This window comes from Camelus dromedarius, chromosome 30, assembly GCF_036321535.1.
Source record: "Camelus dromedarius isolate mCamDro1 chromosome 30, mCamDro1.pat, whole genome shotgun sequence".
In the NCBI taxonomy this organism is placed as follows: Eukaryota; Metazoa; Chordata; class Mammalia; order Artiodactyla; family Camelidae; genus Camelus; species Camelus dromedarius.
Window position 1 is genome coordinate 22,103,804 of NC_087465.1, and position 14,517 is coordinate 22,118,320.

The window sequence follows — 14,517 nt, forward strand, 5'->3', positions numbered from 1 at the left end:
TTCCTCTGTCTTAAATACACATTTGATAAGTCAATTGTAATCACATTACTTACAAGAGCTTCTATAATGGGATGGTTTCTACATCTCCAGTCTTGTCTCCCACTGACTCTTCCCCTCCTCCTATGACAGGACGTACAGTTTCTTGATTACACCTGCTCCGTGTTACTGAGCATACTTCTGCTCATACTGTTTTTTTTCCTATCTGAAGTACCATTCTTCCACTTATCCCATCCCCTACCAGTAAATAGATGAACTAATTTTCATATTCAATCTGAAATCTCCTTCTCCAAGAAGAGCTTTCTGATACTTCTTCCCCTGATACAATTCACTTCTCCGTTTCTACCCTACTCTGCATTTTCTATCCGAGCACTTGATAATTTCCTATGTATTTGTTTAGTCTCTTTCTCTCCATTTTGATATAGGTAAGTCCTTGAAGGCTGAATTCATTAGATTAGAGTAACTGCCTATGTGATGTAACAATAAGATTAAAAAATACATGCTTTCAATGAAAGGTTTTTCATCCTTACTCTGTAGTCTGAAGGTGGCACTCTGGCTGTGTGTAGAATCCTACCCCATGAAATCATTCAGGGACATGTGTCAGCCTCATCTTGGTGTTTTGATGTGGTGTTTGTCATTTCCTTCTCAGTGCAGGTGAAGAGGGCCATTGCTACACGTGGGTTTCACTCCACAGAAAGGAAACACATGAAGCCAAGGAAAGCAATTTACTAAATGACAAAGGAGGAAGAATTTCTACAATCACTTCTTATATTCCGTTGGCAAGAACTTTCTCTTAGGCTGAATCCAGTTGAAAGTGGGGATGGGAAATACAGTCGTTAGCTGGGCAACCATGTATTTGGGAAGAAGTGGACAGTGAATTTTGGTGGGGTCAGCTACTAGGCTGCCAGCCTAAACAGAAATCCAATCTTGTTCATCCTTCTATTACTGGAGCCTAGGATACCCTGGAGTTCAATAAATGTTTTCAATTAACAAGGGAATAAATATTTTGTGATTCTTTTTTCTATTTTTTACCTCCTTATTTCTCTATGAAGCATTTGGGAATTTCTACTAATGTATTTTCAAGTTTATTAATTCCTTATTCAGCTATCTCTAATCTTTAACCCATTCATTAAGGGTTTTTTTTTTTATTGTTTTATTATTGAAGTATAGTCAATTTACAATGTTGTGTCAATTTCTGGTGTACAGTATAATGTTTCAGTCATATATATACATATATATTCCTTTTTGTATTCTTTTTATTATAGGTTACTACAAGATATTGAATACAGTTCCCTATGCTGTACAGTAGAAACCTGTTGTTTAGTTAGTATAGTAGTTTAATAGTAGTTAGTATCTGAAAATCTCGAACTCCCAATTTATCCCTTCCCACTTGCCTTTCCCCCCGGTAACCATAAGTTTGTTCTCTGTGTCTGTGAGTCTGTTTCTGTTTTGTAAATAAATTAGTGTCTTTTTTTTTATTTCACATGTAAGTAATATCACATGCTATTTTTCTTTCTGGCTTACTTCACTTAGAGTGATGATCTCCAGATCTATTTATGCTCCAGCAAATGACATTATTTTATTCTTTTTTTTATGGATGAGGAGTTTTTAATTTTAGAAATTATAATTTTTATTTTGAAGAGTTCTACTGAGTTCTTTTTTTTTCAAATCTACCTGGTCATTCCCAATAGTCCTTCGCTGTTGATCATTATTGTGATTCCATCTTTTATTTCTATAAATATTTTGTGCATATGTTAGTTAGACAAGTGGGTAGTTACGTAGTTAGACAATTTATTTATTAATAGATATGCCTGCTGCCACCCTGAGATGTTCTCTATAATAAAGCACATGGTTTTTAAAAATTGTTGGTAAGTATGTTTGCTAATCTGCAAAATCCTAATGCATAAGACATTTCATAATTGCTTAGTTTCCACTGAAAATTATGGCTTTCAAGGGTTAAAATTACATGCAATTAAAAAAGGATAAAAGTTTTCTTAAAATATTAATCTGCTTATGATAACAAATTGTGTGTGTCTGCCTTTAAGTGATTTTTATCTGATTTTGAAACCATTGATTCACTTTGATTGAATGCTTATTGTTTCTCAGTGATTTGTGATTTTATTTGACCAAGTGTTTTAAAACTTTTTGAGAAACTTCCCAAATATCAAATTGTAGAAAAGTTATTTTGACCCATCCTAACTTTGGGATGCTTCAGAGGGCCCCTGAAACATTCTAAAAAATCATATTAAACTAATTAGGTTCATTTGACATGTTAAATTACATGGGAAGTATTGTCAACTAAACAATAAATCTTCTTAGGTTATATTGTATGGGAAAGTGTTATTGATACAGATAATTAAAAATTATATAAAATTTGTAAAAATTTGGTATGTAAAAAATGTTACCAGTCATAATTCTGGTTATTGTAACCAGGCTTTTTTTTTTTTTTTAATCAATCACAGTGTAACCAGGTATTTAACCATTCTTTAGTCTTTTATCATTCATAAACAGTTATAGTTTTACTCTCATGCCTTTGAAAAATGCTTTCACTTTAGAAAGGTTTATAAAAAGGGACTTTTGACAAGTACAGGTTTCTGGTAACTTTTAAGTAATACTGATGAACTGGTAAAAAAAAATGTTTAAATTCTGATAAAAACTCTGACTACATAAAACTATTAGCAAAAATGATTATTTACATGGGACCGAGGAAACTGATAAGTGGTTATAATTTTGGTTTTGTCTAAAATATTACTGGCTTTTAATCTGTGTTTTTCCAGATGTAAAGAAACCCTTTTCAAGCTAATTATGACTTATAGCAATTTGGTAAACTATACTTTTGTAAGCAAAATTAAAGGATTTATCTTTTTTCTCTAACTGATCCCTCCAGAGACCTGAAAAATCTTAGGTTCCCAATAGCTTTATAATTCACCTAAATCTGTAAAACGTGGCCCTTCTGGCCTTGAGAGACCTCTTTGGAGATTCAGTCTGTCTCCTTCTGAGAAATTCCAATACAGTGAATTAAAAACAAAAATAAAACCTATATGATCAATTAGTCTTGGTTTTGGCTACATTTGATAACCAATGTGCTGCTTTTGTAGGCAGCAGCCACTGTTTCCCTCACTATGCTCAGACACTTGAGTGCAAGCCCCCTTTGTCCCTCACAGCTGGTCACTGTCCCCAGCCTCTGCTCCCACCTGGTCCTGGAGCCATACCACATGTCAGGCAGGACCCGTGTGGACCCTCAGTGTGTGCTGGGAGGTGAGGGGCGGTGGAGCAGATCCCGGCTGCTGCCCACGTGATCCTGAGTCAATGGCTGCCTCTGCCTCCCGTGATGGGCAGGTTTTCCCCACTTGTGGCCTCCTCGGATCCAGTGCTGCACTGTGACATGGAGTGAGCAGGGCTGGCGTGCTCACTTGACTGGGGCCGGGGTGAATGCCAAGGCAGTCACAGGAAACAGCCACTAAAGCATAAAGTGTTTGTTTCATATTTTTGTCATTTGCTTCTTAAGCTAAGTAGTATGGAATTAGGTTGTATGTATTAAGTTGAAAATCTTTCCCTTGGAAACTATTTTCTTATGATGCTTATAATTTAATTTCTCTCCCCCTCCCCCCACTTTTTTTAAAGCCAGAGGAACATCTTATCAGCGCACAACATGTTTATAAAGGAATATCCTAAAATATTTCTAAAGAAAAAAACCAAACTACCTAAACTTTTCGAAGAGGAGGGGAAAAGGTAATGATACCTTCTTTTAAAGGCAAGGTTGACACGTGCATGTCTGTGTGTGTGCATGGAAGAACAGTGCTTCTCAAATGTTGGAAGTGTCAGATAGGTCCCCAGTGCTCCGTGCTAGGGACCGTCCAAGGAAATGGAGATTGGCAGGGAAGGTTGAATTCATACGCTGATTTTGGAAGAATTTTAATTATGTGGTATGATAGTTGGGAAAAATAAATATGTGTAGTTCCCTGAGTTTTACTGATAAAATAAACAACTAACGTTTTATAATAAACAAGGCATTTGATATAATTTAGTATTCATGTCTCACAGTAAAAGTAAAATCATGCAGGTTAAAACCTGTACTGTGCGCAGTACTGTGACTGATAAGAAATCCTGAAGGTTGGGAGATTTAACACCTCAAAGTTTAAAACTGTGTGTGTTTAAAAAACCATACAATTAAAAGACAGATCAGAGATGGGGAAAAATATTTGTAGCACATACAGTACAGAAAGTGTTAACTATCCATGACATATAAAGTGAATAAGAAAAACCCTTGAGCAAGGGATGTAAGTGACCAGTCAGCAGAAGAAGAGAAACAGATGGGGAAAAATCATGAAAAGGTAGGTTATCAAAGCCTTGAGACGCCTCTTCTCCATCCATCAGATGGGCAGTAATTAAAAATAATATTCAGTCCTGACAAAGGTTCAAGGTGGACACTGTATACTGTCAGTAGGAGTATAATTGATAAATTGGACAAATGAGCAAGACCACTTCAAAATTTTAGCTATGTACCTCCTTTGACCCAGCATTTCCACTTCCAGGAATGCATCCTACAAATTGATTTGCTCTGTGCACAAGGTTCATATAGAAAGCTTTCCAAGGCAGCATTTTTTCTAATGGTAAAAACTGGAACAAACTCAAATTTCTATCCATAAAGGAATGATTAAGTGGATGACTGTACATCTGTACTATGTAGAAAAATTGTGTGTGTTCCTGTAGATTTATATGTATTGGCATAAGAAAAGGTCCAAGAAATAAGTGAAAAACAAACTTTAAAGCAACATGTATAGAATGATCTCAGTTAAGACCAAAAACAAAAAGCAGCTTTGTGTATTTGTGTATTATTTATAAAGGCATACAAAAGGACAGAAAGGATACACTCTAAACACTGATTTTTGCAGAGAGCAGGAGGAATTTTCACTTTTCCTCTAGGTACATCTGTTTTTAAAAATTTTTTTAAATGAGCTTGAAATTGTGGGGTTTTTTTAAAAAAAATTAAAGTTAAAATTTGTATATACTTTTCAACCTTGTAATTTCACTTCCAAAAATATTTACTAAGGAAATAATCAGAGAGGCAGTCAAAGGTTATGTATAGCATCACAATGTAGTATAGGATTATTTGTAATAGCAGAAAATTCAAGTACTGTCCTGTGTTGAAATGGTTACATTATGGAATATTCATTTTCTATAGCTACTTAAAGTCATGTGTTAAAGAATCTTTATTGACTTGAGGAAATTCTTCCAAGAGCCGTTAACATTTAGGAAATGTTTGCTCTGTACCAGGGACTGTGCTTTACATAAATTGTTTTATTTAATCTTCTGAATGGCCTTTTGCCATTCCCATTTTACAGATGGAGACATGGAGGTTGGCTTGGTGAGAGTAAATAATTTGCTTGAGGGTCAGACTCCCACCAAGTTGGTGGAACTGAAGCAAAAGGCTTTGCTGATACTCAGATGCTAGATTACTTCACTGTGTTATCTTGAGTATAAAATCAGATCACATACATACGAATGTGTGGTGTGACTCATCAAAATGAATTTTCTGTGTCTTAGTTTCTCATAGCTAAGGTTTGGGGAGTGGGTAGTGCAACTGATATTCTGAAGATGATGATTTTATTTTAAAAACTGGCATGTAATTTTTTTCCCCAGATATAAAAGTATTTGGGAATACCTAAAAGTAGAGAGGAAAAATTACTGATAAATACATTATATGGAGAAAACTAGAATTCCACCCCCTGCCCCGGCCCTTTTTGCCTGGTGTGTGGGTGGGTCTGAACATCCTTGAGATACTTAATAGTTACTGCAAAATTGGTTTCAGACGAGTTTTTGCCTCTTTTACTCCAACCATTAGTGCAATAGAAAGTTTGTCTCAAACTGCCCTTGACAGGATCACACGTTATTTTTAATGATGGAATTTGATGACCAAAATTATTTCATTGGTTTGCTTTCCTGTTCTTTGTTGTTTTTAGTAAGTTGCACTGTTTTGTTTGTTTATTGGCCATTTGAACTCTTGGGTGAATTGCCTGTTCATGTACTTAGGAAATACCTATTGATAATATCTCCCCAAAGTTGACTGATAAATACATTAAGCAAGAGTGTTAGAAAGCCCTTATAAGAGGATTTCACTCTGCCAGTTGGAATGCGTTTTTCTTAGAGTGAATTAGTGGTTGGTGGTTCAAATCTGACTTCTTAACCACTTGGAATTTGACTTCAGAGTTTTACTTTGAAATTTAAGGAATGAAGGGAAATGTATACAGGACCTCTCTTACACAACTTTCTTAGAATCTACAATTGTTTCAAAATAGTTTTAAAAAATCAAGGAATAGTAAAACAAGATTTCAAATGATTTATATTTTTTCTGCCAGCAAAAAGTCTGCTCTAAAGTAACAATAAAAATATCTTAAACGGAATTAAAACAGAAGTCCATAAATATATTAAGAAATTATAAATCTCCTCTAGGCTCAGTTCAAACTGGTCCCTCATGTAAAAGTCGTGATAAAGTTGTATGTGCCCGGATGGTGGGCACAGAGCTCTGGTACCTCAGAGAAGCTTTTGGCAGAATGAAATCGATGAGGAAACATGAAGCTTAGCAGACACTAAATGCCTGCACTATTAAAATTATTCTTCAACAGCCATTACGTCTTATCATTGTCATATTCAACACTCTATAATTCATTTAACTCAAGGGTCATGTGACAGATACAATAGCAGGGCTTTGAAGTATGGCAGCTGCCTGGCTGTGGGCAGCTGGAGAGAACACCTGATGCCAGAGCATTTGCTAAACACAGAAGAAAGACAGTCATGTGCAGGGAGGATGGACGAAATGCTTCAGGCAACCATGAAATCTACTTGGCGCGATGCCACACTAACGAGCATAAATGGAAGACCTGGCTGGGACGTAGGCAAACAATTCCACTTGAGCAGAAACTGAGTACATGACAAGAATGAGATCAAGGGCTGCTTGGAACTCTGATTATTATTTAAAATTTATTTTTTTGTGTGTGGATCATCCAGAGAGAAAGTAAATTTTTGGTATTTTCACAGATACAGGAAATCAAATAGACATATTGTTTTAAAAAGAGCACTGAATTTCGATCCGGAAGACCTGGGGGAGAGTCTCTGTTTCACCCAATCCAGCACCGTGGCCTTGGAACAGTCTCTGAGCATTGACTGCCCTCAGTTTTCACTCAGAAAAAGAGGATAATATCATCCTGCTTCAGAGTTACGCATTGAAGGAGATTTTAATTGTACTAACTCTTACTGTCATTATGGACTATAGACGGCAATGATGTTTTATGTAGATTTATACCATCTCTCAAGAAATTCGGCCTTATTTTAAAGCAGGTTAAACAACAACCACCCCCACACAAATTAATTAAAAAAAAAACACTGCATTACTTGCTTCAAAAAATTTTTAAAACCATACAATGTAGATTTTCAATCAATGCATTGTTGCATCAGTTTATTTCCAGAAGAGAAAGAAGTTTAAAGAAATTATAATAACTGTGGGCATACATAACATACATCTACAGAATTGTAGAAACCTATGTTAAAGATACATCTATTAAAAATGTGATTTTGAGGGGGACAAGAATTCAAGTATTCAGAAGGAAGCCTGTATTCTTGTTAATATCGTACTTTGCTTTTATAAAAATTCCTATTTGGTGTTACGGGTATTTCAGGGAGACATGTACTGAAGATAATATTTTGTATTATCTCATGATATCTTCCTTTAATAGTATGACCATTTCCCTTCCTGCACCCCATGAACCATCATGGTGTCAGAGAAAAAGGAAGGGTAATACTGCTTTGAGAAGCAGGAGGATATAAAATGGGGGCATATGGGGAAAAGGAGTGATGGAGAGGAAGTTAGCTAAGCTCGGGGACTGTCGCTCTTCATCCACTCCCGCCCTTGGTATGAATCTCACCTCGAGGATATGAGGTCTGCAGAAACGTCCAGAGAGCTGCTGAAGAAGGTGCGTCCCCGAGGCACGTTAGAGTCACCTGGAGAGCTTTTATGGAATACAGATGCCAGGTCTCTGTCCAACCCAGACTATGTAAATAGGAATCTATGACTTGGGGCCAATGCCTAAGTATTTAAAAAATATCCCTAGGTGATTCTCGAGAATTATTGTTACAGTAGGACCTAAATTTGGCTTCGTTCAACATGAAGTGAGAATAATAGCACAGTGCTGGTGGAGGAAGGTGCTTACGGATAACCTGGAGCGAATGCCGTTGGTTCCACTTGGCCTGTGTCTAGCATGTAAGGGATCCAGAGGTTCCCATGAACACTGGTGAGGAGATAATGAGATCCTGACAGGACTGAAGAGATGGAGGATCTGGGAGGGGGAGGAACAGGCTACTGAGGTAGAAATCTGGATGAACCAAGTGAAAGGTCGTCAGCAGGAGCAGAGGTGGTAGCCAAAAAAACCCAGTCTTCCCTCGAAAGATACTAGTCTAGGGGCCTGAGTAGACCAGCAGCCACTATGTAGCAGAAACAGGATGATGTTCAGCTGGCAGCTCACAGGCAAGAGGAGCTTCTCCCTCCAACCAAGGTCGTATTAGCAACCTGAACCTCCCCCAACACTCACCCAAACGAAGCTCTGAAAGGAAATGGAATGGGCAGAAAATTGGCATGGTCGAGTCTTTATTTACCTCACAAGAACAAAGTTATTTTATCAAACTCTTTCAAATTAATGGGACAGACACCATGCAGTGATATTGGGAGAAGAGAATCTATGTGTTCATGAGAAAGTCTGAAATGCTTTATAAAAAGGAAGCAAGCTGTCATCTTTGTAAATCTTTGGGTTTAAATAAAATTTCAATCCCACTAATCCATTTAGGTATTAAAATATCAAAACTGTATTCATATAAAGAGGAGTCAGAGGAAAATATCCTTTAATAATGAGAAGCTGCAGGGGTTCCTATCTCTATAAAATATGTTATTCTAAACGATCACATCTCAGGATGGCTGGGTTATGGCTCAGCTAACACGGTATTTTTCATAAATTTTTTTAGGAGAAAAGCATTTGGAAATCTAATTAGGACATTGTAAAAAGGAAATTTCATGGAGTAATGATAGCAAAAAATAAACAACCTCATATGAATAGATGCTCTATTCATGTGTCATCAGGAAAATGCAAATTGAAACAACACTGAGACACTTACTACATACTTATTAGAATGGCCAAAATCCAGAACACTGAAAACACCAAATGCTGGCAAGGATGTGGAGCACCAGGAACTCTCATTTATTGCTCATTAAAATGCAAAATGATACAACCACTTTGGAAGCCAGTTTGGTGGTTTCTTACAAACTCAACATACTCTTACCACATAATCATATTTCTTGGCATTTACCCCAAGTTGAAAACACGTCCACACAAAAACTTGCACATAAATATTTACAGCAGCTTTATTTATGATGGTCAAAACCTGGAAGCAATCAAGATGTCCTTCAGTAGGAGAATGACTAAACCAACTGTGTTAGGTCAGATAATGAAACGTTATTCAGCGCTTAAAAAAAAATAGCCATCAAGCCATGAAAAGACATGAAACAACCTTAATGCATACTACTAAATGAAAGAAGCCGATCTAAAAGGGGCATACTGTCTAACTGCAACTGTATGACATTCTGGAAAATGCAAAACTATGGAGATGGTAAAAAGGGGAGCAGTTGTCAGGGTTTAAGGGAAAGAGAGGGATGGCTAAATGGAGCAGAGAGGAATTTTAGTGAAAGTACTCTGTATAATACTACAATGGTGGATATATATCACTGTGTATTTCTTCAATCCATAGAGCGTCCAACACCAAGAGTGAGCCTTAATGTAAACTATGGGCTTTGTTTGATGATGTTTCAATGTAGGTTCATCAATTGTAACACATGTATTAGTCTGGTGGAGGATGTTGATAATGGAAAGTTGTGCATGTGTGTGGGGCAGCAGATGTATGGGAAATCTCTGTACTTCCACTTATTTTGTATAAACAAATACAAATACATATAGGATTCATTTGTTTTACCCAAAGAGACATACTGTAGAAGATAGTAGAATAAACTCTCCTTCATGGGCATTTTTTGTTAATAGGTAATTACTAAGCATTTACAGAGATGACATTCCTTGAGGGTCAATAACAGAAAGTTGCTGTTGCTTTCAAAATGGCTTTCAATAAACTTCAGATCAGTGCTTCTCAAATTTTAATTTGCAAACAAATCCCCAGAGGTTAAGGAGTGGGAGCTTATTAAGATGCAGATTCTTCTTCTGAAGGTCTGGGGTGGGGCTGAGACTCAGGCTACCAACTGCTGCTGCTCCTGGTCCGTGGACCACAATTTGAGTAGCAAACTTAGAGACTATTTGATTTTTGTTTTCCTTTAAGAAAATGAAAAAAAACTATTAAACTGCAACTTTTTTGGGGGGTGGGGAATTTAGCCTATACTTTAAAAAATTAATTCATTCATCTATGGATTTATTTCAGTTAGTTAAACTACAGAGCTGGGCATGGGTCTTCGCTCATAATATGCTTGTTTCATTAAATTTAGCAGCAAATCTCACGCTGCACTTAATATGCAGAGTGTGGTATTTTGGAATTTCTTTGGTAGATTTTTACTCAGGACATTTTAATGAGGTCCAATCAGTATCTATTATCTTAAAAAGTTCAATTCTGATTAAGCATAGGATCACATAAGGAAAAGAGTGAGTAGCTTGCTATTTTCAAAGAAGATTTCAGATTTAGAACTTGTAATAGGTTATGACAGGTTTATAATCAGGTAATAGTGTTCCTGTAGAGTAGATTCTTGTCTTGCATAGGAAAGAATTCAAGAGTGAGCCATAGTAGAGTGAAAGCAAGTTTATTTAGACAGAGACACACTCCACAGACAGAGTGTGGGCCATCTCAGAAGGCGAGAGAGGCAGGCCCCAAGGTTTGAAGATGGTTAGTTTTTATGGGCCGGGTAATTTCACATGCTAACAAGTGGGAAGATTATTCTAGCTATTTGGGGGAAGCAGAGAATTCCAGGAATTGGGACCCGCCCACATTTTGGTCTTTTATAGTCAGCCTGGGAGATGTCAGGCTAGTGTCTTACAGTGAGCATGTAATGAGGTTCAAGGTCTACTGGAAGTTGAATCTTCCACCATCTTGGGCTTAGTTGGTTCAAACAAGTTTATGTCATAGCCTCAACTGTAGTGCCATTGTTTTAATGGTTGTGCCCTGCTCCCTTCTCTCCTGTCTCCATGGTAATATTTTGCAAAATCATTTTCTCTCACTTTGCGTTACATTATTTGCAACGGAATAATTTGACTTGGGAAGAGCAAAAAGATTTTGGCACTGTGCGGCCATTCTCCTAGCCCCCCAGCCCCAGGGCTCCACCAGGTGTTCTCCGATGTGCCAAAGTCAGCCTGGCCAGAGGAGTCTTCTGGGGGTGTTCCTCATGGGTCCAGGAGTCTCACGCTCAGCTGGCTAAATTATCAATCTCTCTGAAAGCTCTCAAAGTATCTTTTGTGCAAAGAATTGATGCTTCATTTTAGACTTTAGATTCTAAAGACAACTAGGATATCTCAGCTGCTTGAATTGGAGCTCAGAATTTCACTTCTAGATCTAAAAGCAGTGGTAACATGCAGCTTTGATCTGGATTAAAATGATGTGGAACTTCTTTGTAACGTGTATAGTTTCCCAAACATTTTAAAACAATCATTTGGAACAGTACATATATGACCTGGATGGATTATAAGTTCTCTCTAAAAATGTGAGTGCAGAAAATGTTGGAAAATTAAGATAAACATTTGGAGAGAAAGCAACTGAAAAACCTAGACAAATGGATTCTTATAGACTGACTTAAAAAAAAAAATCTCTCTGCAAAATTGCTTTTTTAGCTTGTGATTTTCTTTTGAGATTTTGGACTCAATTTCATTTTCTAACATTGTCAAAATTACCCATGTGCTACAGCTACGTCTAAGTAGAGCTTATTTCATGCTAGCTTGGATCTGGCCTCAGGGTAATTAGCCATGGGCTTTTTGAAAAATATGTATTTAACATTAAAACAAATGAAACTATTCTTGTTATAATTATAAAACCCATATTTTCACTGAAGTTCTGAGATCCATTGAATGAGATATTCCTTGTATTTTCTTAACAGTCAAAACCAGAATAATTCTGTTTCACTATTTTATTCTAAAAAAGAAAAGCCAAAAAACACTATCTGGAAAGAAACTTCATGAGAAAGTCTTATTTATTTATTCTTTTAATTAATGTGTATTGAGCACTGACCATGTGCCGAGTGTAAGTTAGACGGTGTCTCTGTGTTCAGAAGGTACAGGTTGGTGGCACTGACAGGCCCTGAGTAAGAGGTGATAAATGAAGCACAGTGGGTGTCAGAGGTGATTACAGGTTCGGGGGCTGGTTGCACTGAGAGTGCTTATGTTAACCACTGATGATGCACTGGAAGATCAGGGCAAGCGTCCCTGAGGAGGGGATGTTCAAGTTCAAGGACAAGTAAGAGTTGGCCAGAATAAGAAGAGTCCCTGAGGCAAAGAGGACCACATGTGACAGTCTTCACACTGTTGATTCTCCAGATGCTGGTGAAGCTATCTTAACTGATGCTCTAATTGCCCAGTTTTGTAGTTGTGACCAGAAACCTGAAAATAATTTTTTCTAAACATTGTAGATGATCTCCCCCATGGGTATCAAGATAGAGAAAGAAAGGAGGAAAAAAAGGAAGAAAGGAAGAAAGAAAAGAGAAGGAAGGAAGGAAGGAAGGAAGGAAGAAAAGAAAGAAAGAAAGAGGAAGAAAGAGGGAGGAAGGGAGGAAAGAAAGAAGGGAGGAATGAAGAGGAGGGGGGAGAGGGGAAAGAGAAAAAGAAGAAAGAAAGGAAAGAGAAATACAAGGGAGAAATGAAGGACTGTCATGCCATTTCAGGAGCAATAATTTGACCTTCTGGAGAATTCTATGAAGGGAAAGGGAGAGAAGTTTATAGAAAATCTAACTAATTGCCTCAGCCATGCTGTGCTGTCATCCTTTGTGGCCCAAATTAAAGACTTTACTGTGGCATAAAAATGACACTCTGGGTGGCCTAAGGCATTATTGTAGCAAAGTGACGGCCATTTGTAGAAACTGCCTACGTGCAAAGGATTTCGCTTCATTAAAGTGGACTGCTACAAGAAAGCTTCAAGTCTGAGTCTAAAAAAATGCCATTTATGCTTACAACTACCACTGAGGAATGGTAGATTATGATAGAGGGAAGGACCTTTTGCGATGCTTCTTTCCTGATGGTTTTGGTTAGAAGTGTCTGGGAGTAGGGGCTGAGGAAGGCTGAATTGCTCTGCCTGGTAGAGACATTCTAATCTGGAGTTGTGGAACCATCCAGGAGGGAGAAAAAGCAGAGAAAAACAGGGGAGAAAAGAAGTGAGAACAGCCAGGAAATAATTGAAGGAAGATGTGCACTGAGTGAGAAGAATCCGCTGGTCCTGGGCATGGTGGTGAGGACACTTAAGAAAAGAAAGATCTGTTAATGGGTTTCAAGTACATTGTGTCATATGTGATGCAAAGCTCTTTAAATACCCCCAGTATTTGATGAACTCCATCTACTATACTTACAAATGCTCTGAGCACTTGGTTTAAGTTTATTTTTGCTGAGGAAATATAGGGAAGGTTAGCCTTACTTCTGGATAAACAAGACATGGAGTAAAGTGAGCGTTTAAGGAAGAAGCATGGTGGCAGAGGTGACATCAGAATGTAATCCCCTAGGAAATAACTGAAATTTTAGGAAGAGCTTTTCACTTTTCATGAATTTTCATGGGATCTTATCTAGGTTTTAAGAGGTCAGTAGATCCCAGCTGACATCATCTGTAGTGCATGGAATTCCTGACTGATATCCCAATAATGGAAAAATGTGGTATCGTCATTTAAGAGTTAGATAGTGGACATGGTGGAATCGTTAAGTTCAGCTGAAGCAGTAATGCAAATGGTGATGTCTGCTCTTATAAATCTGATTCATCAAGGACCATACGCAGCTAAGGGAGAAAAGCCATCTTTGATTCAAAGAGAGTCACTTCTCTGGTTCGAAAGGATATACTTGAAAGTTTGGAGCATCTTTCAGGTTGTGTACTATTGGTGCCAGGAAATTGGCCTCCCTGCCTCCAAGTTGGCCCTTCTGTTCCCCCAAATGAATTCCATTCATTACTTAGATTAGCCGTATGGGGTTAGGATCTACCTGAGGAGACTAGTATAAAATCAAAAGAGAAATTCTGAAAATTCTGCATTTAATTCTTCTCTTTGATAAATTAAAATTAAATCCAGCTTGAGTGGCACTAGAGCTGAATGGTTGGAATGGTGTTTATATTCCTTTTCAAGTCGTTTAATAATCATTAATTCTTATACAGCGGTCAGTCAGGGAGCATTCGTGCTGAAGCAAGGCTGTCTGTAGAATGTGGAAATGGGGTGGAAAAGGAACTAGATGAGAGCCATTCGGGTGGCTGTGGAAGAGCTTGACAAATAGCTAATTTAAGGATGCTGAGCAGAATCAAAGATCAGTT

At 37.5% G+C, this 14,517-nt stretch overlaps 1 protein-coding gene across 1 annotated transcript in view; it reads left to right on the forward strand.

Moving 5' to 3' along the window:
- Positions 1-14,517, forward strand: part of CNBD1 (cyclic nucleotide binding domain containing 1) — a 210,920-nt gene that overhangs the window by 21,784 nt on the left and 174,619 nt on the right. Inside the window, exon 4 of the mRNA XM_064480798.1 lies at positions 3,626-3,729. Coding sequence (XP_064336868.1) covers positions 3,626-3,729 — 104 coding nt within the window. The remainder of the gene's footprint in view (positions 1-3,625; positions 3,730-14,517) is intronic.